This window comes from Siniperca chuatsi, linkage group LG12 (genome assembly GCF_020085105.1).
Source record: "Siniperca chuatsi isolate FFG_IHB_CAS linkage group LG12, ASM2008510v1, whole genome shotgun sequence".
In the NCBI taxonomy this organism is placed as follows: domain Eukaryota; kingdom Metazoa; phylum Chordata; class Actinopteri; order Centrarchiformes; family Sinipercidae; genus Siniperca; species Siniperca chuatsi.
In genome coordinates, this window is record NC_058053.1 from 15,503,614 (window position 1) to 15,526,901 (window position 23,288).

At 39.0% G+C, this 23,288-nt stretch overlaps 1 protein-coding gene across 2 annotated transcripts in view; it reads right to left on the reverse strand.

Annotated features, from left to right (window-relative positions):
• The window catches only part of pde11a (phosphodiesterase 11a), a 45,448-nt gene that overhangs the window by 17,127 nt on the left and 5,033 nt on the right, over positions 1-23,288 (reverse strand). The window contains exons 1-10 of one of the 2 annotated variants that reach the window (XM_044215987.1): positions 21,398-22,596; positions 20,485-20,643; positions 11,737-11,826; positions 10,971-11,111; positions 10,734-10,798; positions 8,962-9,094; positions 7,149-7,224; positions 3,891-3,958; positions 3,717-3,809; positions 2,649-2,699 (exon numbers count right to left, since the gene is read on the reverse strand). In XM_044215987.1, coding sequence (XP_044071922.1) covers positions 2,649-2,699; positions 3,717-3,809; positions 3,891-3,958; positions 7,149-7,224; positions 8,962-9,094; positions 10,734-10,798; positions 10,971-11,111; positions 11,737-11,826; positions 20,485-20,643; positions 21,398-22,186 — 1,665 coding nt within the window. In that variant the 5' untranslated portion in view covers positions 22,187-22,596. Of the gene's footprint in view, positions 1-2,648; positions 2,700-3,716; positions 3,810-3,890; positions 3,959-7,148; positions 7,225-8,961; positions 9,095-10,733; positions 10,799-10,970; positions 11,112-11,736; positions 11,827-20,484; positions 20,644-21,397; positions 22,597-23,288 lie in introns of those variants that run through there. The other variant, XM_044215988.1, reaches the window with a different exon arrangement.

Here is a 23,288-nt window from a genome sequence, read left to right on the forward strand (position 1 = left end):
CCGAGGACTCATTTGGAGAGGGTTTAGATTAATGAGGGAGCTTTACCGAAGGATTTCGCTGTTGTTTACTTTCAGAGCTCACTGATAAACGTAGTTGTGCAGTAGTAATCATCAACTGCTTTCTTTCATTATTATTATTCAAACACAAACGCATAACACATACGTGATTCCAATTAACTGTATTAATACCGACGCATCCATGTCTTCTATCTTCAATGTGGTCTAATAAGCACAATGAGCAGATATGTCTTATCTGCCTCGAGTCAGCATTTATAACATGACCACTTCATGCTTTCTAACCTGCATCTCATGCCAGTAAGTCAAAGCTCTCTTACAAATCTGTGTTTCAGTGCGGCCGTGTTTCTCTTTTCTCTCTCCTCTCTAACAGCCACCAGAGCACCATGTTTCCCTCACGAGTGTTTGCCTGTCAGGTCAGCAGGTATTCTCCTCTCTCTTAATTCACAGCCCGGGGTTACGAAATGTCAGCCAGGTTTGTTTGTCGCTGCCATTTGCACTCCGGTGGAATTCCAGTCAAGTGTACTGCATAAGGCTCCATATGTAGAGCAGTTATGAAAGAAAGTGGGGAAAAGGCAGGAAGCAGAGCGAGGCGATGGATGGGGGGGTGGGGGGGCTGAAAGATCACACGAGCACACTGAAATGGGGGTTCTTACTTTGCAGTAATGGCCACAGGGGAAAATCCTACACATGAAAGTGCAGGAAAATAGGTCATATCTATATTTCAGAAATGTCATGCCAATTAAAAATGTAGATATTTTCATTTTTTCATCTTTATAAATAATGCATTGAGAATGATTGCCTATTGATTGGAGTAATCCATTTCAAATACCACAATTAGTTTATTTTCATTGGGGAATTCTTGGCCCATATTTATGCTTGGACGCTATCGCAGTTCTTCGGAGGAACTGGAAAATGAAGTCTAGAAGACAGGCTGCCAATAATACCTCTCTGTTGCCATATATTTTTTCTTTCCCATTAAAGTTAATGAGAGATTGTCGTTTAATTAGAAAAGGATATCTTAATCAAAGGGCCCATGACCAAAACAAATGCATTATGAGCTAAATTTCCAAGATTTTACCTTTCCCATAAACAACATTTTAGGCATCAGAAAAATCTAAGTATATTTAACTGCCGTTGCCTTGCATCATATTTTTGTTAAATGGGGGGATTTAGCAGAACCATAATGGGCCTTTAATATTGTTAATATTTCTTAATTGAACTCTGTATAAAGCCTATCATGAACACATCTACAGAAGTAGGAAAACAATGAAATTATATTATAGCAATTACCTGCACCACCAGAGCAAACCTGATAATCACAAATTGTAATCCACACCGAGATAGTGTATACACTGCAATATATAAACTGTCCTCACCGGAAAACCAGATCAGAAAATTTTCATATGGGTCCTTTTGGAAGGTGACGACAAACAACCTATTTTGTCATTGAGGTATGAGGACCTGTTGGAGTATTCCAGGTAACTGGGGGGTAAGAAATGACTCCACATCATCCTTCATCCTCTACTTTGTGGAATAAGTACGTTTGAACACAGTTACTAAGAGCTGCAAATAGCCTTTTAGCAACATTGGTCATTTTATTAAGGAAAGGAAAGCAAAGGAATCCCATGATCTTGGTATTGGTTTACAGGTTTTGTTTAAAGGAAAGGCTGGAGTTATTTTATATTTTTCTTACTAACAAATCCCATGAAAAGACCAAAACCAACAATGCAATTTAGTCTGTCTCTCAGCCCTTTTTAACTTCCCCACTCTGTCTGTGGCACTCAGCTTCAAGCCTATTCATTCCTACTTGAAGGTCCAGTGTGTAACATTTAGGAGAAGCTATAAGCAGAAATGGAATATAATATTTATAAGTATGTTTTCATTAGTGTATAATCACCTGAAAGTCGTTTTTATCTACATAGTGAGCGGGTCCCCTTCCACGGAGGTCCCCATGTTGCACCGCCATGTTTCTACAGTAGAACAGACAAACCAAACAATGGCTCTAGATGCTAGATGCCACTAAATCCTACACACTGGACCTTAAAGATGTAAATCTTTAAAAACGGGTATATCAGCTACGTTTTTAGAAAAAAGTTTAGGTATTTTTCCTAAAACAGCTGGGAAAATATTGTTTTAAGCAAACCTTACTCAAGCAGGAGTAAACAGCGCATTTGTTAGGGACTTTTTTCAGGTGCTTGTTGAATGGATTTCATTCCTCATAAAATGTTTTGAATTTTGTACAAATATTTTAAATTGTGCATTGCTGACATCCATGTTTGGTTGCTAGCAGTCTTCTTCTTCCCTGCCTTTGTTGGGGCATTGCTATGTTAAAGACCCCACGGACAAAAGAAAAGACAATAAAGACCCCCCAAAATAGCATTTGCAGGTGTGTGTGTGACTTTTCCCAGCTTCATATAGAACATCGCCAGCCTTATCCTTTAACAGCATTGTTACTACTGTTAAAGGACAAGGTTTTAAGAACAAGCAATGTCTCATGTGAGTTGTGACTTTAATATCTGCGTTGAGCTCAGAGTTTAAAAAACAGACTCCCCCAACTACTGTAAGTATTGAGAGAAAGAAATGGGTCTGCTGAGACAAATGTAATGATGGCAATGGTGAATATCTGTTACCTTGAATTTGTCAACTTCAGTCTTGGAGCAAGTGGCATGGTAAGAAAGAACCTGCAAAATAATGACACAGTGTCACAGTGTATTTTTCAAATCATTAAAATAACCAGTAGGGCTCTAAGAGAAGCACAACTGTGGCAACGGCTTGAAAATACTGCACACTTCCAGATGAGGAAGTTAACACTTGCCTCCAGAACAATCTACAAGAGCAGCAATGTCAGCCCTGATTCCATCGCCATGTTCCTTCATTTCCTGAGAGAAATACCTCGCACAGACCTGCAGTTGCTTATTTGATCATAAACGCTCATGTTTATTCAGTGCTGCCAGAAGCAATGCATCTACATATTAGTTCATTCTGTGCCTCTCCTTTAAATGCTCTATCTCTCTGTTCTCTGCTTCTCCTATCTTGAAACAGAGTGGTGCTAACTACAATAATGCACCTGAAAGCTCCCTATTGTAATTTAAGGACATACTGTAAAGGCTGACTAGTGCTGAATGGCTACATACTGCAAAGCATATGAGGGATTGCTTTTCTCTGCCTCTCATTAATTTTCAATAAAACCTTTGTGAGAAGGTTATCTACAAAGAGAGATCAGCACTTTTTTTCATGTGTACATTCTTGTGGAAATATGAGACTAAAAAAGGAGCGAAGCACAAAGACCCCTGAGAAAATAAGTAAGAAGAGGTTTTATATTAGCCATACAGCAGCCATTGTTTACACTGACTTCTGGGTAAATGTTTCAGCACAGAGCATATGTTGACTGGAAAAGGAAAATAAAGATACCAGTATAGCTAATGGAATAAAAGAACAGACAGGATGCACAGGGAAAAATCATCTGAGGGAGGGCATGAAGCTAACATAAACACAATGAGCATACAAAAGGATAAAGTATAAAGCAGGAGCAGTGGAGAATCAACACTCTGGAGCAGCATTACAGTTTGCATAGTAATGTTTTTGCAAATGTAAGCGGATACAATTATTTATTGTTCAAAACATGAAAGAAATTGCATATTTTTTATTTTCAAATTGTGATATGAGGCGGGAAATTGAATGGGATGTTGTGTTCTTACATCCAAAGCCACAGACTGCTTGGCCCAGGACTTCTTCACCTGGTCGTACATGATGGTGTTGTTGATGCCCAGTCCACAAAAGATCACAAACGCCTGAGAAAAGAACAAAAAGCAGACATAATCAACTGCAACAGTTACAGGCTGCTGTATGTTGAAAAGAAGCAAGTGTAATACCTCAAAGAGACGCTGGTCTGCATCATCAAATGGTTGTCCATCAAGCCTGTTCAGCACCTGGGCGACACCTGTTACACAAAGTCAGTTTATCCATACAATAAGAACTTAACAGTAATGTTTTGATATTGGCACGACTCCAGTGCATATAACCTGCATCCAATTAAAAGAGGCTCAAACCCACACCCTCCACGTCACTGACTAACATGCATTATTAACAGAAATTAAGACACAACATCCTACCACATAAATAGCAGTATATTCTACAACAGCGATATCTGTTGTGTCAAACTATATTAAAAACCTCTGTAGACTTGATGAAACAGTTGTGGTGAACCATTAAACACATTGCTATGTTAATTATAATGACACATGGTTATACATGACAATGACAAGAATTTAGCACTAGTAGAATTGGCATTCAATTAATGTTATCTTTGACAGGGCATCAAGTTATTGTCCACAATGCTGCAGTGGGATTGAAGCCTTTTTGACAGCAGTGTTGCCTGTTTAGATGGCTTCTCTCATCATCTAATTAAAAATAGAGAAAGGCTTTGTTGATTAAGCATAAACATTTAATGGATAGAGACTGACTTTTATTGTCACTGAGAAATTATGCTAAAAAGTAATTACACAATACATTACCATTTTTATTTATCTCTAGGAGGTCAAACAAACCTGCCAAAGTGACATTTTAATTTCAATGTATAGCTGGAGATTCACAGAGGTGAAACAGGATTAGTACTGTAGCTAAGAACAATTTTCATTATGGTGTCATTAAAGTTAAAATACAGGGCTGATGTCTTCTCAGATCTATTATTGCTCCCTCTGTAATGAGCATGTAATTTGTGATGAGTTGCAGCATAGGTGGCTGCAAGCATAAGCGAACTGAATGACTGCTTAGAGTCCTGTTGCCACCACATAATCTTTAACTACACCACTTTCCTAATGTCACAGGTGTTATTTTTCATGATCGCAGAATGTTTCAAAAACCGTATTATAACAATAATTTACAGACCCATTTACATCCAGAAGTTTTTACATAAATGATCCATAGTGTTGTGTGACTGTACAATGCACAGTTTATTCACTAGGGGTTTTGGATGGGGGGGGGTCAAATTCTGCTTAGTGCCTCACAAAGACCAACCAGCTCAGCACTACATTAACTCACTATATCAAACAAGCTAAACTCAAATACATCTTCATACAGTAGCTGTTTATCATAATGGGACGTGCAGTTTGTGGAACAACAAACTGTTAGCTAAAATGTTTGTCAGGTCCCATCTTTAAGGGACACTCTATTGATTTTACACATAAAGTCAAAGATACACAGGAATGGCTTAACAAAACAACAATGATAATGTCCTGGTACACCAGGTACCTGGTCACTATAGTCATTAACTAGCTGAAACTAAAGGATCACATTCACATTTTGTCCAGATTCCACTCGCAAAAAATTAAACATGTTTAATAAAATCATAATACTTGCCTGTCTGACGTCGGTCAGCAGGTGAGAAATCTGATTCCTGACCCCACACATGACAAAATAACTTTGAGTGACCAGTGCAGGCTGAACAAGAGCTTGAAAATCAGCCATCACAACCAAACTGAGGTATTACAATTGTGTTTTAGTAGTCTGTTCCCAGTCTGAGGACGTTCAGTTAAATCATTCATTTATTTATTCGGAAGTCGCCTAGTTGTGATGTAATGGACAAAATTGCAATTCAGGCTAGCAAAATATTTTTTATAATCTTGAAAAATGAATCATCTAAAAAGACCTTGTATTACCAGCTACCTTTAGCAAAGTAACTTTCATTGCCTGTTGTTAACGTAAGCACTAATGGATTTTACTCTCATTTGATATTAAACATTAAACGTCATTATAGTCACAACCGTATTTCTTGTGGTTATTTTGAAGGAGCTGGCTGTAACCTTGGCAGATGACACAAGGACATTCGTTCTCTAACTTAATGTACCCTTGACTTGAGAATTTCATCTCCTGCTGCTTTGTTTATATAATAGTTTTCACTCCAGATCCTCAGGTGCCACCCACACACACTGCATTTCTTTCTCCCCTCACTCTTTCTGTTCTTCTTCCTCTTCCCTCTCCCCTCCCCGACAAATGCACTTACACCTACGCAAAAAAAAATACAAGTACACACAGACATCACACACACACACACACACACACACAGATACACACAGCTCTAAACCAACCATCTGTGGTGGATATGCTGATCACTTTGCACTCAAATAAAACTAATGACTTCCTGCGTCAGATCTCAATGGACCAAGTGGAGCTGCTATCATCGCTCCTCCCTGCAATATCCAGCGCCAAAACCAGACGAGAGATCAATGATTTATCAGAGTGTCAGTGTGGTGTTGGCCTGGGGGCTGATTCACAAACACAAAGCACACAGCCAGAAGACAGGAACTCCACCTCAGAGTGTGGAGTGATGGTGCAGCATGGGTCTAATCACACACATGCAGCCTCAGCTGAACACATGCTCAAGCTCCCCTCTCCCCTATTGTCTACTATGCAGCAAAAATGGCAAAAAAAATTGAAAGCTACATTAGTGAGTGCATGGGAGTGCTAGACGATGTTATTGCTGCATATGTATCTGCATCATAGATACACTATGTGGCCAATAGTATATGAACACCTTTGTCTTTGGGTTTGGGGCTGGTTTTTCAAGGTTTGAGCTAGTGCCATTAGTGAGCTAATTAATGTTACATCATATTTTAGATCATCGTGTGCTTCAAACTTTGTGGCATTAGTGTGGGAAAGGCACGTTCCTGTTTGTTCACAAGCAGGAAAGTGTTTTTTGAGTTTGGTGTGGAAGAACTGGACTGACCTGCACAGAGACTGACCTCGACATCCGAAACCTTTGGGATGAAGTGGGACGCCAACTGCAAGCCAGGCCTTATCGCCCAACATCAGTGCCTGACCTCACTAATGCTCTTGTGGCTGAATGGCATCAAATTGCTGCAGCCAGGTTCCCAAATCTTGTGGGAAGGCATCCCAGTAGGGTGGAGGCTGTTATTGTAGCATATTAATATCCATGTTTTTAAATTAGATAATGACATAGGTTTTTAAATTTGATAATCATCTGGGTTTAAGGGGCAGGTGTCAACATACTTTTGGCCATGTAGTGTATTACACTATTCTAACTTGAATACCTTTTTATAAACATAAAGTTAAAAAATGATTTATGTTTTATAATTGATAGAGAGAGAAGGAAGCTCCATTTGTTAACTTACCAATGATTTGGTGGTTGCTGTTCCAAATGGGAACACAAAGCACAGAGCGGATGTGGAAGTCCGAGAACTGGTCTGCCTAAAAAGAGTGGGAGTGTAAATACAGTATAAAATGAAGATCCCCATCCATCTGCATTAAATTGTCCTTGCACTGTACTTTCAGTATAAATTGGACTGGGTAGTGAACAAAAATTTTTCCATATCACAAAACAGGCAATTTGAAGACATCATCTGGGGCTTCAGATAACTGTGACAGACCTTTTCACTATTTTCTGACATTTTATGGACCAAACCCAATTCATTAATTAATCAAGAAAATTACTGTCTAATTAATCAATCACAAAAATAATCTTTAGTTGCAGCCCTGCTTGTTTACTTGTTTTTAAATATTGAATACTGCTGTTTTAATATTTAAATCTTAATTTTGTTCATTTGAAACTGTATTTTATCTAGAAAAAAATGCTTCCAACTGCTTTGTATTACTACAGTATTAAGTACCGATGCATTTGAGACACATTTTTAAAAATATGTTTATATTCTTCAAAGTAAGGTATTGAAAGAATGTACTTGTTCTGAAACTCAAGTATAGTATTAGCACCAGTATTGAAAGATTTTAAACAATACCCAGCTCTCTAGTATTAAATTACATTTTCACCACTGGAGTATTAACTATGCATACATGCCTCACTTCTAATGGAAGGGCAAGCAAGAAGCAGCAAGTTGCCGCCTCTATTCATTTCAGAGAGAGCCTGCTGGTAGCTTTCCCGCCTAGCTTTTCCATATTTCTGTCACTGCTGCTTAAAGTTGACCAGGTCAACTTTTGCTCCTTGCAGCTGGATGCAGAGCAGACTGCTGTGCTAGCCGCTGTGGGATTCTGTTTAGATCTATGCAGCATCAGCACAGACCGCTGAGGTTGTCGCTTCCTGGTTTGAAATGGCCTTTCTCCTACAGAGATCAATTACCAGCTGACAAAATTGAAAAATCGGTAGTATTCTCACCATGTGGTGCACATAAAACAAGATTTAATGCTGGTTATTAAAAAAAAGTACAGAGTCAAAGGCAACTGGAATTTATGTTTGGTCTTGAAGACATTTCCAAGAGGCTTCGTCAGTCCTACTGACAGTTCTGTGTGCGCTCTTCACACCTGGGGCCAGATGCATAAAACTCTGTGTAGATTCATGACTAAAACTGTATGTACGCACAAAGACAGAAATATGCACATACATTCTTTTCATCAGATTTATAAAGCAATGTGTAGGCCTGATTCTGTTTTATAAATCTCAAACATTGTGGAACTGGACGCCCTCATTTCCACTCCCACAGTTTAGCATAAATGTATGCAAAAATATCATTTCGTGCATACGATACATCTGGCCCCTGGATGAGTCCTTCAGGTCATGTGTGAGTCATTAAGGTCACACAACAATCACATGACAGATCAGAGTCCAGTTCATTAAGGTGTGAATTGTTATGAAACCATCTTGAATGTCCGGACAGCAACATAAACTGATAAACAGCTCAGGGATGGATGTTGCAGTTTGACATCGATGGTCTCCTTTATTTCTGTTTCAAACCATCTGTCTACTCATTAAAATGTGTACTTACAATGCCATCCTGACATCGCTCCCCAGGCGATTTTACAGCCATTAATGAATCCCATGTGACCTTGTTGGCTCGCATGTGACATCAACGTGTGAACATCCCATAGTGGTTTAAAATGCTTCTATAAATACTATGACCTGAAAGATATTCGTCACAGGCATATTTCATACTGGTTCTTCTGTAATATTTGAAAGGTATGTTATTGTGTGTTTACCTCAGCATCAAAGCGAGGATCCTGATAGGCATCACTAATGTTCACGGGTAGTCCTGTGGATGCTACCAGCTCTGCAATACTGTTGTTGATGAGCCAGTCTGAGTAAGACGATTTCTCCATACTGTCTTTGAAACTAGTGTCAGAAAATAAGAGGGGAAGATGACAAAAGGAACATAAAGGAAGAAACACTACTGGGCCAAATTTGTCCACTTGCCTTTTCTCAGGAGAGGTTTGATTCTAGAAAAAATTCTCAAACACACTCCTTTAGCTGATAACTTTATCATGAAAATAAAAAAACGTTTTTTTTATTGTATTCAGGTAAAAAAAGGTTTTATTCTCTTTCACACCTGAACTGCAAGCTTGCAAAAGGCCATTCTTACTTCTCCTTGTGGACCCTCTTTTAAGGTGACATTGCATTTAATGAACTTCTCATACAGTAGATATCAGTAAGCTTCTCCTGCAGCTTATGAAGTAATGAAAAGTTAATTGTGTGATTGTCTTCCTCATTGCCAAACGCCCCCACACTCATAGAAACACCTGCATCCCTGCACAGACTTCACCCATTCACATTAATTGCAGTGGGCTCTTGCTGACTTTTTACCTTCAAACACAACAAGGTAAGTGTTCAGTGTGGCTCATTTTGTCTTTCAAGATTAGAATAAAGATGGAGACACTAATGTCAGATTTTTTGAATCCCTTTGATCTAGTGATACAGCTGTGTGTGGATGTGAAACCCACAGTGCGGCAGGGAATCAACCTCATAGGTGTGATGGCAAGACGCCTTACCTCCTTTTTCTTTCTTGCTCTCTTTCTTTCTTCATTCTCTCTGTCTCTTCCCTGTCTCATGTCTGTCATTTAGCTGCCACAGACACACTAGCAGCACTGTACACTCGCTCAACATTATCCGCCCCATGGGGGCGGCTGGGGATTGTAAGGCACATTAGAAATCCTACAGTATGTTCGCCTTTTGACACCAAATTTATTCACTTAATTACACACATAAATCTTGCACAGCAGCTTTTGTTATTCAGATGTGAACCTTTAGGAAGACTAGTGTCATCACAGAGATACTGTACTTTTGTCATTTCAACTTGGTTTGAAATGTTGTGCAGTTTTATTACTTGAAATCACAAACTGGCTATTTATTATGTGACACCAGAAACACAGATCAGTTGGGAGTGTGTTTAGTAAGAAAGACTAAATTGGCCAGTCAAGCAGATTGACATTTCTTTGATTACTACTAATTTCTTACTATTGGTATTTCTTGTGTTATGATATTTTTGTAATTACTGTTGCAGTTATCACTACTGCCTTGAAGTGACCATATCAGTTATGGCAAGTGCAGGACTTGGGGGATAATTTGTCTTCCTTTCAGCATTGGTTTTCATCCATAAATATCCCACACAATATTAAGCTTCTCTTTCTGCACTCAGCCATGCCTAGCAGTGGAGAGAAGCAGCAAAACCCAATTAAGTAGGGATCCTACAGTATGCTTTCTATTCAGAATCAGCATATTACTCCCACAGCACTACAGAATATTCAATTTTTATACTTCCCTTATTTTTTGTCCTTGATGGAAGCTTTACAGATTAAAACGATGGTCTGTGCAGAATTTACAGGTGCAGTGGTGCCAAAGGCAAACAAAGGTAGAGATATGACTATTTAGTAAAAAGGTTACTGGTATGAGAAGTGTGAAAATGGAAAGCAAAGCTGTGTTTTTCATCAGGCCAGATGTTATTGAGAAGCAGAGTAGATTTTAACACCATACATACCTGCTTTCAGTGTCTGCACTACACTTAGGGGACAGCAGCTCAAATGACTTAGTGAACTTCACCACCTGAAAGATTTCAAAGGGAAGAAATCACTAAAGCTCTTGGAAAAATAGCACAGAGAGTACACAGTATTCACTGATAAAAATTAAGGCAGACAGAAAGAACGGACATGCACATGCACAAATGTACAGACAGATAGACATGTACACAGCAGGACAGCAGAGAAAAAAACAGTACCGGTGACTCAATGTCCTCCAGCAACTGAACAGAGCAGCGCTCGCACTTTAGCAATGTCTGTGCACGGTGCATGATCTTCCTGACAATCTTCTCCAGGTCAGTCTGCTCTTCAAACAGGTCATTCACTACCTCCAAGAGTGCCTGAACACCAGTGACAGAAAAAGTTACCACTGACATTATTCCCAACAATCTGAACCACACGCTGCTGTAAAAGCCACTAAATAAGAAATCTGTCAACAGGTAATAGTGAAGGCCCTTTAAATAAAGATGTTAGAGCACGATTATTATTATTCTTAAACCATAAACCAACAGGGTGTTATCACATGATTCGTTTCCCCAATAAAAGTAAATTAGGCCCCTTTATCTAAGGCAGTGCCAATGCAATTTAATCCACAAGCGCATAAAAATCATATGGTGTAAAGGGAGCTATCCTCATTTCTCTCCTCTATTCACTGAGCTGTGTTCTCATTATGTTCTCTTCCATCACAGATCAACGTGTGACATAAGTTAGTGCATCTCTTAACATTCCCTAGGAGATTTCGATCATGGACCAGGCCATAGTCTGGATGCAGGCCCATCCCCCACAACAGATCAGGAGAAAATGTCCATGCAGGGCTGCATGCAGCTCCGTGATCCCCACTGCAGTGGCAGCAAGTGGGCTGCTGCTGATCAATACTCAGCCTCAATGTCAGCATCAGGGGGGAGGAAGTAATGCTGATCCTAGAGATGGGGCGGTTATTATCCTGGTTGGCACTGTGGCCCTTACCCGGCTCCTGTCATACTCCTTCCTTGAGGCGGCGAAGAGTTGGGCATTGGAGATTGCAATTCCACAGAAAGGCAGGTACATCTGCAGCACCTGTGGACATATTGAACGCTCACTTATTCATCAAAGATGGTCCCAGATGTCACAAAATTACTGCTATTATATACGTATATTTCTTTTGAACTGCCCAAAAACCTAAAACTTAAAGGCTTTGGTTGCTTTATTTTTTAATGTAGCTATGTAATGCTCATTGAAATGTGACCTTTTATTTTTTTCAAATATCTTTAAAGGTTCCCTTGTGGAGGTTGCCCACCAGTAGTGCTAGCAGTAGTGTTTTTATGAGTGGGTCCCTGTTTTGTCTGTATCGTGCATGCACACGAGCTTGCGGGCAACGCAGTACACAGTCTTGCCCAGTGGTTTCACACTATTCCACTTATCTACAGATAGCGGTGACGCACAAATAAGCATAGAAATGAGCCAACAAAGGCAGTGATGAAGAGCAATGCTGACTGGTAAGCATGACTGTAAACAATGTAGGATTTAAAAAATTGGCTTTACACACATTTTATGAGGGAAATGCATTCAACACATTTGTTAGAGCTCAAGGACACACACACAGAGGTTGGTTGGCTTTGGTTTTGTTCGAAAACTCCGCAGGACACCTTTAATATTGTAGCCAATTTTAGAACTGGCTGTAAAATTAAAGCCATTTGGAAAATAAAGCAAACAAAAAGTGAGTGAGTAATATTTTCATCCAAGAAAAACTTATACTTAATTGGAACAAATAAGAAATGACTTTTCATTGGCATCATTACTTGCTGGGACAAATAAATCAATTCAACTGACATTTTACCATTTGACAGAATAGTCTGACTTACTGTGCCTTGGGGCTGATAACATAAACTCCTTATTTCACTCATATTTTCTTCCCATAAATAATGTAATCACCTGATGTGGCCTAATGACTGTAGTTAATATGTATCCTGAAATCGAATCAACGTCTTACTAGTTTGGAATCGAACTACATTTCTTTCTTCCTCACCGCTGTTGATTCATAATGAACATCAATATGCAAGCACACTCTACAACTGCAACTGCATGCTATTAAGACAGCTGTGATGTGAATACAGGGGTTGAATTCTATATGACTACCATTTCCCAACAATGAAGCCTTATCTAAGAGACACTCAGCTCCCGTAACGTGGAATCAATACAATTTAGGTGGTGTGCTTCCTTATTCTGCTTCTTTGTTTAGTTATCTATCTTTAGCATCTGGCTGCTGTGTAAACAATACAATCAGTACAACAAACCCACTAATATTTACCTGCCTTCAGCGCAACCTGAGGGTAGGGACACTACAACAATACATGAATGGGAAGTTACTCAGCTGTGGCCGCTGATACAGGGATATCTCTTACACCTTTTAGAAAAGATAATGTATCAGTTACTCATCAGCCACAAATGAACATGTAAAGAACAGAATCCTATAGCACTGTGTTGATAACTGGGAAGCTTGTACCTACTCAAAAATATGTTTTAGGTAGTCCAAAACCTTGAGTTAGGGACTCATGTCATGACGTCATGTGCAGTTGAACATGCATGAAATTAATAAACTAATATTGGCTATTTATATTTCTTTGATATGCTTTACTAGAATATATAAAACATGTATTTAAGATATATTAATATTTCAGTATAATAATAATACATTTGGAGCTTCTTCCGTTGCTCTTACAATTGATTCATGAATTCACATGACAACTTGACAACTCTAATTGCTGGGGTCATGATAATTGTAGAACTAAAAACGGCATCACAGACTGGAAAAGGTTGAGAAACCCTGCTCTGATTGCTATAATTTCTCTTTAGCTTCATAGCTTTAACTTCTCAGTCTATATTTCAATGGTAATATGGCTATTGGTATTGCTGAATTCAAAGAGCATGTTGATAGCAAAAATGAATTGTTTATACTAAAGAGAGAAATGCATGACAAAGGAGCTAAAGATTTAAGGAACATGTATATACAATGGTGGAGTGTGAAAGCATACATGTTCGTACATATAAACCAGATCGAATAAAGAGAGCTTGAAACATATAAGCTTTGTCAGTGTTCTGTTGAATGTATGTGTGTTTGACTCGTTTGTTTTGTGTTGTTTGTTGTATTTTGGAGGATCACAATGGAAATACGCCATTTGGCTTTATTGTGTTTTTATCCTCAATGATTTTAACTACTGATGTACAGAGTTATAGTATTGTGCTTATAGTAGTGCATTTTTAATCATCAAATAAATTAAATTGAAAGGTTCAATGAACACCATGAAAAACAGAATTCTTCTGCTCTAGCACGTCGCACTGAAGTGCATATTATGATACTGGTTAGAATTATGCAAAGTACAAATTAAATCACTAAATTAAAAACATTTCTAATCATAATGTGATATGAAATATGACTCTATCATGCTAATGAGTACATTAACTTTATGCACACTTCATTCAGTCATTATTCATAATCAAGCGCCTTATGCAATTGTTTTCAGATACGGAAAACAATGATGTTGAGCAATAAGCTCATACATAATGCTATTTCAGCTGTCCTATGGAATTCTCTGGTAATGATCTTCCAGAAAGGCAGTGGCCATCAATAGCCCCAGCAGGAGCTGATTCATTAGTGAGCAGGACTTTGAGGATCTGGCTATGGATCTGACTGTGGAACAGGCAAACCCAAGAAAAGTACTGCTCTCTCTAATTACTGTACATTCTGTCAGGCAGGCCATTATCCAAGGTTGCATTACAAACAAGACATTTGCGCCTAAAGACCTGTGGACTGACCAGTAAAGAGTGGTTTAATAACGAAACTAACTGGCCAAGGCCTTAGAGACAGTCAGTTCCTCTAACCTCAATGACTTCCTTTTCCACAACTGGAATTTCATATGAGGCAAGCCAAGGGAAATTACATAGCCAACACTTTCTTTCTCCACTAACTGCGTGAATAACAACTACTAGTTGATTTAAAAAGCTGTGTTCACTTTGCATGTGTGGTAAGGTGAAGCCATTGTTGTTTTGCCAAGAACTGTTCTCAAGAATAAAAATGAAGCTCTCCATTTTCTCTGATCTCATAGGGGACTCCCTAGCTTGTGTCAGCAAAGCGCATAGCAGTTTTTCAAATACACTTAGCAAAGACTGCTTCTTTTGAAGGTGACAGCACATATTTATGCAACATGAATCTACATCTCAACAAATTTTACAAAGCAAGTCATTGTTTTATATCATTATTATCTACATAAATAGTAAAATGAATACCATATAATAAAAGACACTTCACAGATAAGGTGAAAATGAAGGATCTTGTTTGCTCCCTTTAGATTTACAAATTAAAATTTCATACAAATTTAGCATTTATTATATACTGAATTGACTGGTTGTAATTTATGGGCACTAATACAACACAGCTAATAAACACTGCACCACACCAGGAGTGCTGCTCAATAGCTATTATCCACAAATAATTAAATTGTTCTACACATCGCAGGTACATGGAAAAAAGCCAGAGCAGAGAGAGGTCATAACGACAAAGCAGCGGATGTTGCATCAGTGCAGTAACATCAAGACAGATAAAGTCTTCGTAAATACTTATTGCTCTTCAGATAGATATATTCTTGTGGCCATTATAAATGTTTGAAACTTAATTTCACTGTTTTTATGAAACCTTTCAAACTGCAGTGACTCTTTTGAGGTTTTCTTGTATTTTGTAAACAAGTTCACACAAAACCTAAAAAGAAATATGTCCTTTCTTTCAAAAGATGTTTATCTTGTATTAAGACCAGACTTTGCTTTCCCAAACAGTAAGGTCGATTTGGTCATTGAATTTATTCACAAGAGCATGAACGGTACCCCATTAACATCAATGAACTGCCACCACGTTTGGCAGTGACCCAAGGTTGTTTACACCATGCTTATTGTGATAGTTATGGGCTTATTTGCATGTTAAAGACCTGGAAATGCAATCAATGAGGTTAACTTTGTATCTCAGGCAGAAATTTGAGAAGCTAAATCTGGTCTGTGTCAGATATAACCAAGACAGAGATCGCTTTCATTTCAGCTGTTGTTTTCATAGTTTTCTGAAGGGCAGCTCACGCTAAAAGCAATGTCTCCATTAAACTGTGTGAGGTAGTTTAGGTATGGTATATTTTTTGCAGTGTCTGCACTGTATATACAGTTCCTAATTAATTTGTATTATTGTATTATTCTGTATATACAATGTAAAATAATCGCAACTGACTCTCAAACTGATAAACTGCCTTAATCTCCTATGTGGAGACTTAAAGCACAATTAAGCTATTTGACTTTGGAAGAACTGCAGCTAACAACTGAAAATGCAGTTTCATTTTTAAAATTGCAAAACTTAAACTTTAGTTAATAATGATTAGAGAAGTCAGGCTTTCATTCAGGGACAAAGGCAGGGACTAAACGTAGTGCTTTCTCCACGAACAATGCCACTATCACCCCCAGCTCTTGCTTTTTGTTTGAACTGAAAGTTGAACTCAGATGTTAACTTTTACACTACACAGTTGGGATCAGATCTAAGTGGGTCAAAGTTTGGTGTGTTTATTGAGTTTATTTTAAATGGTTTGTACGTTTGTGTAAAAAAAAAATCAGTGTTTGGAGATAAGGTCAGTGGTGGTGAGCTACACTGGTATGAATCACTGTGTTTTTAGTCTTCACTCAAAACTAGAAGTTCTGTGATACAGTTACACTATAATACATATTTTATCTGTTGGACACACACACTTCCTTAATTCAAATGACCACTTATCCATGCTATCATATATGCAATAAAGGCAACAGGTAACCATTATCAGTATCTGTTCTTGTTCTGTATTGGTACATGTTTACTTGTTTTGAGAGTTGTCCGCTCAGATATCACAATTTGTCGCAGTAGGTGTGAATCTCCTACTTTGGCATCCCCCGCGGTAAAGTTTTAGGACCTCTTCTTTTTTCAATTTGAAGCAAAATGTCCTCTCTCTTCTAAGAAAGAGACTGTGCATTGCACCAGGTTGCAAAAAACTCAAGTAAAATTATGACGTTAAAATGCTTACTGGTTGCGCACTTGCTCCATATCAAAGAACCCCCATCATCCCCTCCATCTTTTCCTCTTTGAAAGGTGGAGCAGCTAGGTCTGCCTTGATTGTTTGGGGTCCCCACTGTACAGTATGTCATCTACATGTATTCTTTACCCACATATCAAAAAATGCCTCATATTACAAATGCCGTTGCCATTCTTTTTTTCATTTTCTCTTGATTTAAGTGGATTTTCGTGACAATTTGCTGTTATATAAAGAACGTTGTGAAGAACCAGTTTGGTATGATGCACTGTATAAATTTGATTTGATCTGATATCCTGCAGGAATGTATTAAAAGGAATGTATTAAAAACATGTGGCTCCAAGCAGAAAGTGTGTTCTCTCTTTGTTAGATGTGGATTTACATTGGGAAATTGTGTGAACATGGTTATTACAGTATTGCTTTGAGCCAATTTGACAGGGAGTTTGGCAGCCAGAGGGAGCACAGCGGTGAGGGGAGAATGCTATTTGACAATCGACTCACAGAGATGTTTAACTATATTGGCAAATGAAACCTACATGGGGGAAACTGCATCTTAATAAGAGAAAGTTCATGAAAATGTCTACCTGAATAATACATTTCATGTAAAATGTATTAAAATGTATTAAGACATGCAAAGTGAAAGAAAAGCTAAGTCAAGATAATAATGCAAGATGTATAGCAGGATGAGGTCAGCTTATACACTTAAATTTATCAATAGCTATATTCCTCTACAGAAGATATTTAGAAGATGAAATTATACATAGGTTGAATCATTATCCAACCTCCCCAAAGGACTCCAATCCTGCAGGGTAGCAACACAACACAATTAAGGCAGTGTGGGATTTAAAACCAGCAAATGTGTTTAAATATCCTATAAGGTTCAGTACATAGAGAACAACATTTGTTTTAATAAAGGTACAGTCTCTAAAGTCTCTAATGACATCTGCTATTGCAGTATCATTTAATGCTTTGAAAAGTGTGATACATTTTCATATTACAAGGTCTTCCATAAAAGCAGAGCTGCAGCTGTGCTGTGCAGGGAGCGTACTGTGTTCTCTGATGCTAGCATCGCATTTCATTACTAATTCAGCTGTAGCCGTCCCAAGCATTAGTGTGATGTTGATGCAATGTGAAACGCACTAAAAACAGGGGAAAGAAAAAATAATTCCTAATCTGCATCTATTATGAACAATGGATAGAGTCTGGAGATGAAATTTTGACAGTAGAGCTCCAATGGAGACTACACATACGATATACTTTATATAAAAAACTACAGTCATTTGCTACAGTGAAAACGTAACTCTAAAGGGGAGAAAAGATGAAACATGAAAGCACAAAGCTAGTTGTGCTTTTATTTTAGAGGTTCATAGCTGCAATAAGAGAACAAGTCAGTGTATCGGCGTGTAACCCCCTTCCTGCTACATCTATTCAAGTGTGCCAATGGACTAAACACGTGCTCCTTGTGCCTCTCTGATGATAAGTCAAATAAACAATCATTCAGAAACAGAAGATTATCTGGATCAGTGCGAGATGTAACACCCCCACCTGCTGCTTTGACATTTTTGACATTGTTGGCCATAAGTAATTCCACTGGAACCGTTGGGGTACACCAAACTCTGCCATAAGTCCTATTTTGCTGGCATTAACTCTTTGGCAACCATTCAAAATCACAAATGGAGAAATCTAAATGGTGACACTAAATTAAAGACTGACACTCTGGCTGTCCCACTAAGCACACAAGTAAAGCGCTAACCAGTTGACAACTTATATAAAGTTGTTATTCATGGTAGCATTACAACAGGGTCCTGGCCCTTTGGAAGATTTACTGCCTTTGGAAAGTTTGATGATGCTGAGAGACAGGCTATGACCTGGCTAGAAACTGAGCACTGAGACTCAGGGCAAATATGCTACATGTCAGACTGAGCTGGGCAAATTCTTATTATAAGAAATATTAGTTACATTCAGCTTGGACAAAGGAACAAGAGAAAGAGTAAACATTACCTGCTGTTTATCAGACAACAGATATGCAGTTAACATTGCTTGTGAAGTATTCTATTTGAAAAGAAAGCATGCAAGAGGAAAAGACAGATGTAAATGCAAAGTATGAGCTACATTCAAACTCCGAAGACAATATGTGATGTGGATAGCACCCCAGGTAAGAGTGTTTATTCATTCTGATGATGGCATTGCTTTTTCAGTGTTGTCGCCAAAAAAGTATTGTGACCGTCACAACACAAAAAATCTGATTTAAATATAAAATGAAACAACAACCAAAGGCCAATGCACTTGATAAAACTCAAATTCCACAGCTCAAATTTGTTCAGAAATTCAAATAGTGAAGTTAAAACAAAATGGCTTCTGAGTATCAGGCCACAAAAAGGCTCCCCTAACTGAAGACTCAGCCAACAACGAATGGAGTGCTCCATAGCATGTTACATGCTTGCAGGTGACAATATGACAAAGTGTGAGAAAAATCCCTTTTTTACTTCAGAAAAATCCATCTTGTTTTTAATATATCTGCTGTTGCAAACTTGTGAGTATAACAATATTGACAGCAATGAAAAATGAGATCACTACAGCCCTGCTATGCTTGTGTACCATTAACACCACATAACAGTATTTGCCTACAAATGCCTATTTGAGTCACATCCCTGAAATGAATCACAAATCCACACATGAATCATGAAGCCTATGAGCATTTCACTTCAGGCCAATTCTTTCCTCTGCACTATACTTCACTGTGCTGCAATAATAACAAGACAAAGAGTCTAAAGCCACACTAGCAGCTCTGTAAAGCTTATGTGCTAACGTCAGGATGACAACATGCTCACAATGACAATGTTATTGCTGATGGTTAGCAGGTAATGTTTACCATGTTCATGATCTTAGTATAGCGTGTTAGCATGCTCACATTTGCAAATTAGGCTGATGGGAATGCCATTAGTTTTGCAGGTATTTGTTCATAAACCAAAATATTGGACAACTTGAAATTTTGACCTGATGATGGCGCAAAAGGAAAAGTCAGGGTATCACCAAAGTTATTACATGTCATCCAGTGGAGAAAATTAAGGCCCACAGTTGCAGAAACATTTTATCTTTGAACAAAAAAATGTCAAGCCAGTCAGAGGATCACCAAAGTGACCACGAGTATATCTGTACCAAATGTTGTGCCAATCAGTGAGGTAGATGGGGAGACATTTCACTGGATTATTGAAAACAGACATTTCACATAAAACCAAAAATGTCAACCTGGTGGTGGCGCTAGAGGAAAGGTCACATGAAATAAGTCATTATGATTCATCCTCTGGGCAGCATGTCTGTACCATATTGCCATAGGACCACGTATGTGGCAATATGGTTATTCGTTTCTCGACTAATGTGACTCACTGTCCCTTTACTCATAAGTAGCAATTCTATTTATACACAAATGAGAAATAGCCTGAACTAAGACTGCCCCAAATATTATTTTTATCTGTTTTGTGCTTGATGAAGTTGTTTGATTGAGACGTACCAATCAAACAAAGGAAAACAAACACAATTCATTGATCTATTCTGCACATGTCAAGCAGGCAGCAGGATTCATATTGCATTATAGTAGCATATGATCTTCACCCAGCTTTTTTACTCACAACTATAATAACGAACTTACTTTTTCATCATCTTCATTGAAGAGTTCTCCACTTGAAGACTTGTTGATGGCCTGAGCAACTCCAATGATCTCTCCGTCACTGTTGCGAATGGGCATGCACAAGAGTGACTTGGTTTTGTACCCTGTCAGCTTGTCAATTTCATCACTGAACCGACGATCCTGCAATCCACAGGGACAGTATAAAATAAAGACACAATGTAAGCACTTATTGCAAAAAATGCAGTTTTCCCTTTTTACTTTCAGATGACAGTGCAGTAAAATGTAGAACTCATCAGGACTCCATGTCTTACAAACAGAAAAAGTCTACAATAAAGGCAATATGATAGACAACAGCATCATTTTAGAATTGCTCTGTTAAATTTTGCCCTAAACCTGGGGCTCAGATGGCCGCTGTGTTCGTACATTAAAGCAATGTAACTCTTCATTTCTATTACTCATTTCTACTGTAAATGTTTGGACAACCAAGAAGTCTGCTTAAACTTTTCTTCTATACTGAAAAACGGCCACTGGCATCATTAAGCAATTTGGTGTCCTTGCTGCTTTAATGTCTGGTACTGTCTTACTTTCTTAAAGATAAACACAGTGGAATTGCAAAAATAGAGAGGTAATGATACATCTCCTTTACTGCCTTATTTTTATTACACAGTGATGTTTTGTGTGAATCTGTGGTTTGACACAAGCTTTGGTCCAGCGGACTGTTGATGTTGGTTCCCATGTTCTCAGCTCTGTTACACAGTTTGATTAATGGTGAATGAACTGTGTCAGATAAAATGACAGACTGAAAGAAAAGCGACCTCTCTCTCTCTCTCTCTCTCTCTCTCTCTCTCTCTCTCTCTCTCTCTCTCTCTCTCTCTCTCTCTCTGTGACTCATGCAAATGCACACACGCATGCATGCACAAAGAGGAGCGGGCACCTGATAAGCGTCAGGAATGTTCACTGTCTCTCCGTGTTCAGCCACATAACCAATGATTCCTTTCCCCCACGGCACTTGAACTTCATCTGAATTCATTGAGGGCAAAACTGTGGTGCCTGCGTGCACGTCAAAGAATTTGGACACAAGTGTCTTCTTGTTGCCCGTTCCCTCTACTAAAAACAAGGAGCACCGGTCTGCATCGACCATAATACAAACAAACACAAGAATTTTGTAGCTCAGACTCGTTAGATCCAAGTCGTTAGATATGTCTTTTACAAGCTCCAGGAAGAACTCTCTTTCGTTGTGTTCTTTGAGGTAATATTTAAAATCCACGGCTGTGGACGGGTACTGGGGGATGTTGACTCTGGACTCCAGCAGTGCGCTCAGTATGTGCGCAGTGGTCGGGGGCAGAGAGCTCGCTTTCCTCAGCAGAGCTCTCCTCCTCATGCTCGTCAGGGGCTCCTGGGCCCTGGAATTAACATGTTCGTCGTATGTCCTGTTGACATTGATGGCCTTTGATCTGGCGAAAGTTTTGCGCAGCTCCTTCTGCGAGGCTCTCCTTTGCAGACCATCACATTTGCTTGCCCAGCTGTCCTTGCACGCGTTGCTCTTCTCCTCTCTCGGCTCTCTCGGAGCTGCAGCCGCCGGACTTTTGCTCGCCTGGTGATTCTTGAGCCATTTCTCCACCATGCTATAATTCCCCTTTCTGTTCAGGTAGTCCTCGAATAACTCGGGATGCGAGTCCAGAAAACTTTCCACGTCAGAGAACACCATATTTGGCACTGCCATGTCTGTTCTTCAGATGGTCCTCAGTGAACCAAATCCATGAAGTCGCGCAGAGAAATATCATCTATGAGGCTTTACTGAGGGTTAAAGTAGAGAATCGTGTGAATACCATAACTTCCAAGATGCATTATGCTGGAAACACCTCTGGGGCACAGGCTTCCACTCTGTGGGGAGAAGGATGGAGACTCCCTTTGCGCACCAGCATATTCCTCCACAGCATGTCCACACCGGTCACTCAATTTAAGGACATTAAAGCAGATCTAAGCAAAGCAGTGTGGAAGCAAAGTGAGCCTTGCGTAGACTAGACAGGGGTTGGAAATCTCACAGAGAGCCACTACCGAGCATCGCAGTCGTATGGTTCTTCTTGTGTGCAAATGACGCTGGCTGTGGTTGGCTCGGTCCCGCTGACGCTCGCTTCGTCACACAGACGGGGAGCTCAGGCTTGCTTCAGCAGTCAGCCCTCTGGCCATTTGAACCGTTTGCCCTCCTCAGAGAGGCGCTCTAAGTATGATGATGATGATGTTGAGGATAATTAGGGTAAATTCATCCATCATCTTCTCGGCATGCATAATATATGATGCGTATTGTAAACTATATTAAGATGTAAAAATGGTCTACTACAGTGGTGGATGTTTGCCCATTGATGCTCATTACTTTCAGCAGTAATTCAGTGCTACTCTAGATTTATACGGCTTCTTAAGAGCACAAGACCCACATGTGGGTGGATTATAATGAATGAATTAATGAAATTATGCTTCAGTAGCGTCAAATATAATGAATTCCTATGCATTCCCTAAGGCTTTGGCGATGGTGCTGCTGGCCGACAAGAGTGAATGACAGTAGTCTGTACAACGTGTATCACAGCATATATAATAGATTCTGCAACTCGACAATACATCTATTACACAACCACCCAAACTTTGGCAAATGTGGAATCTGCAGTGGTTGGTCTATAACATTTAATTATGTAACAGCGACTTTTATTGGCAGAAGGAGGGTGTCAGAAAATCAAATTCCTTTATACAATATTATTAGTGAATCTGTGTGCAGAGTGACATTTGAACGCTAGAGGGAGTTATACTCCACACCTTGGACTGGGAATATA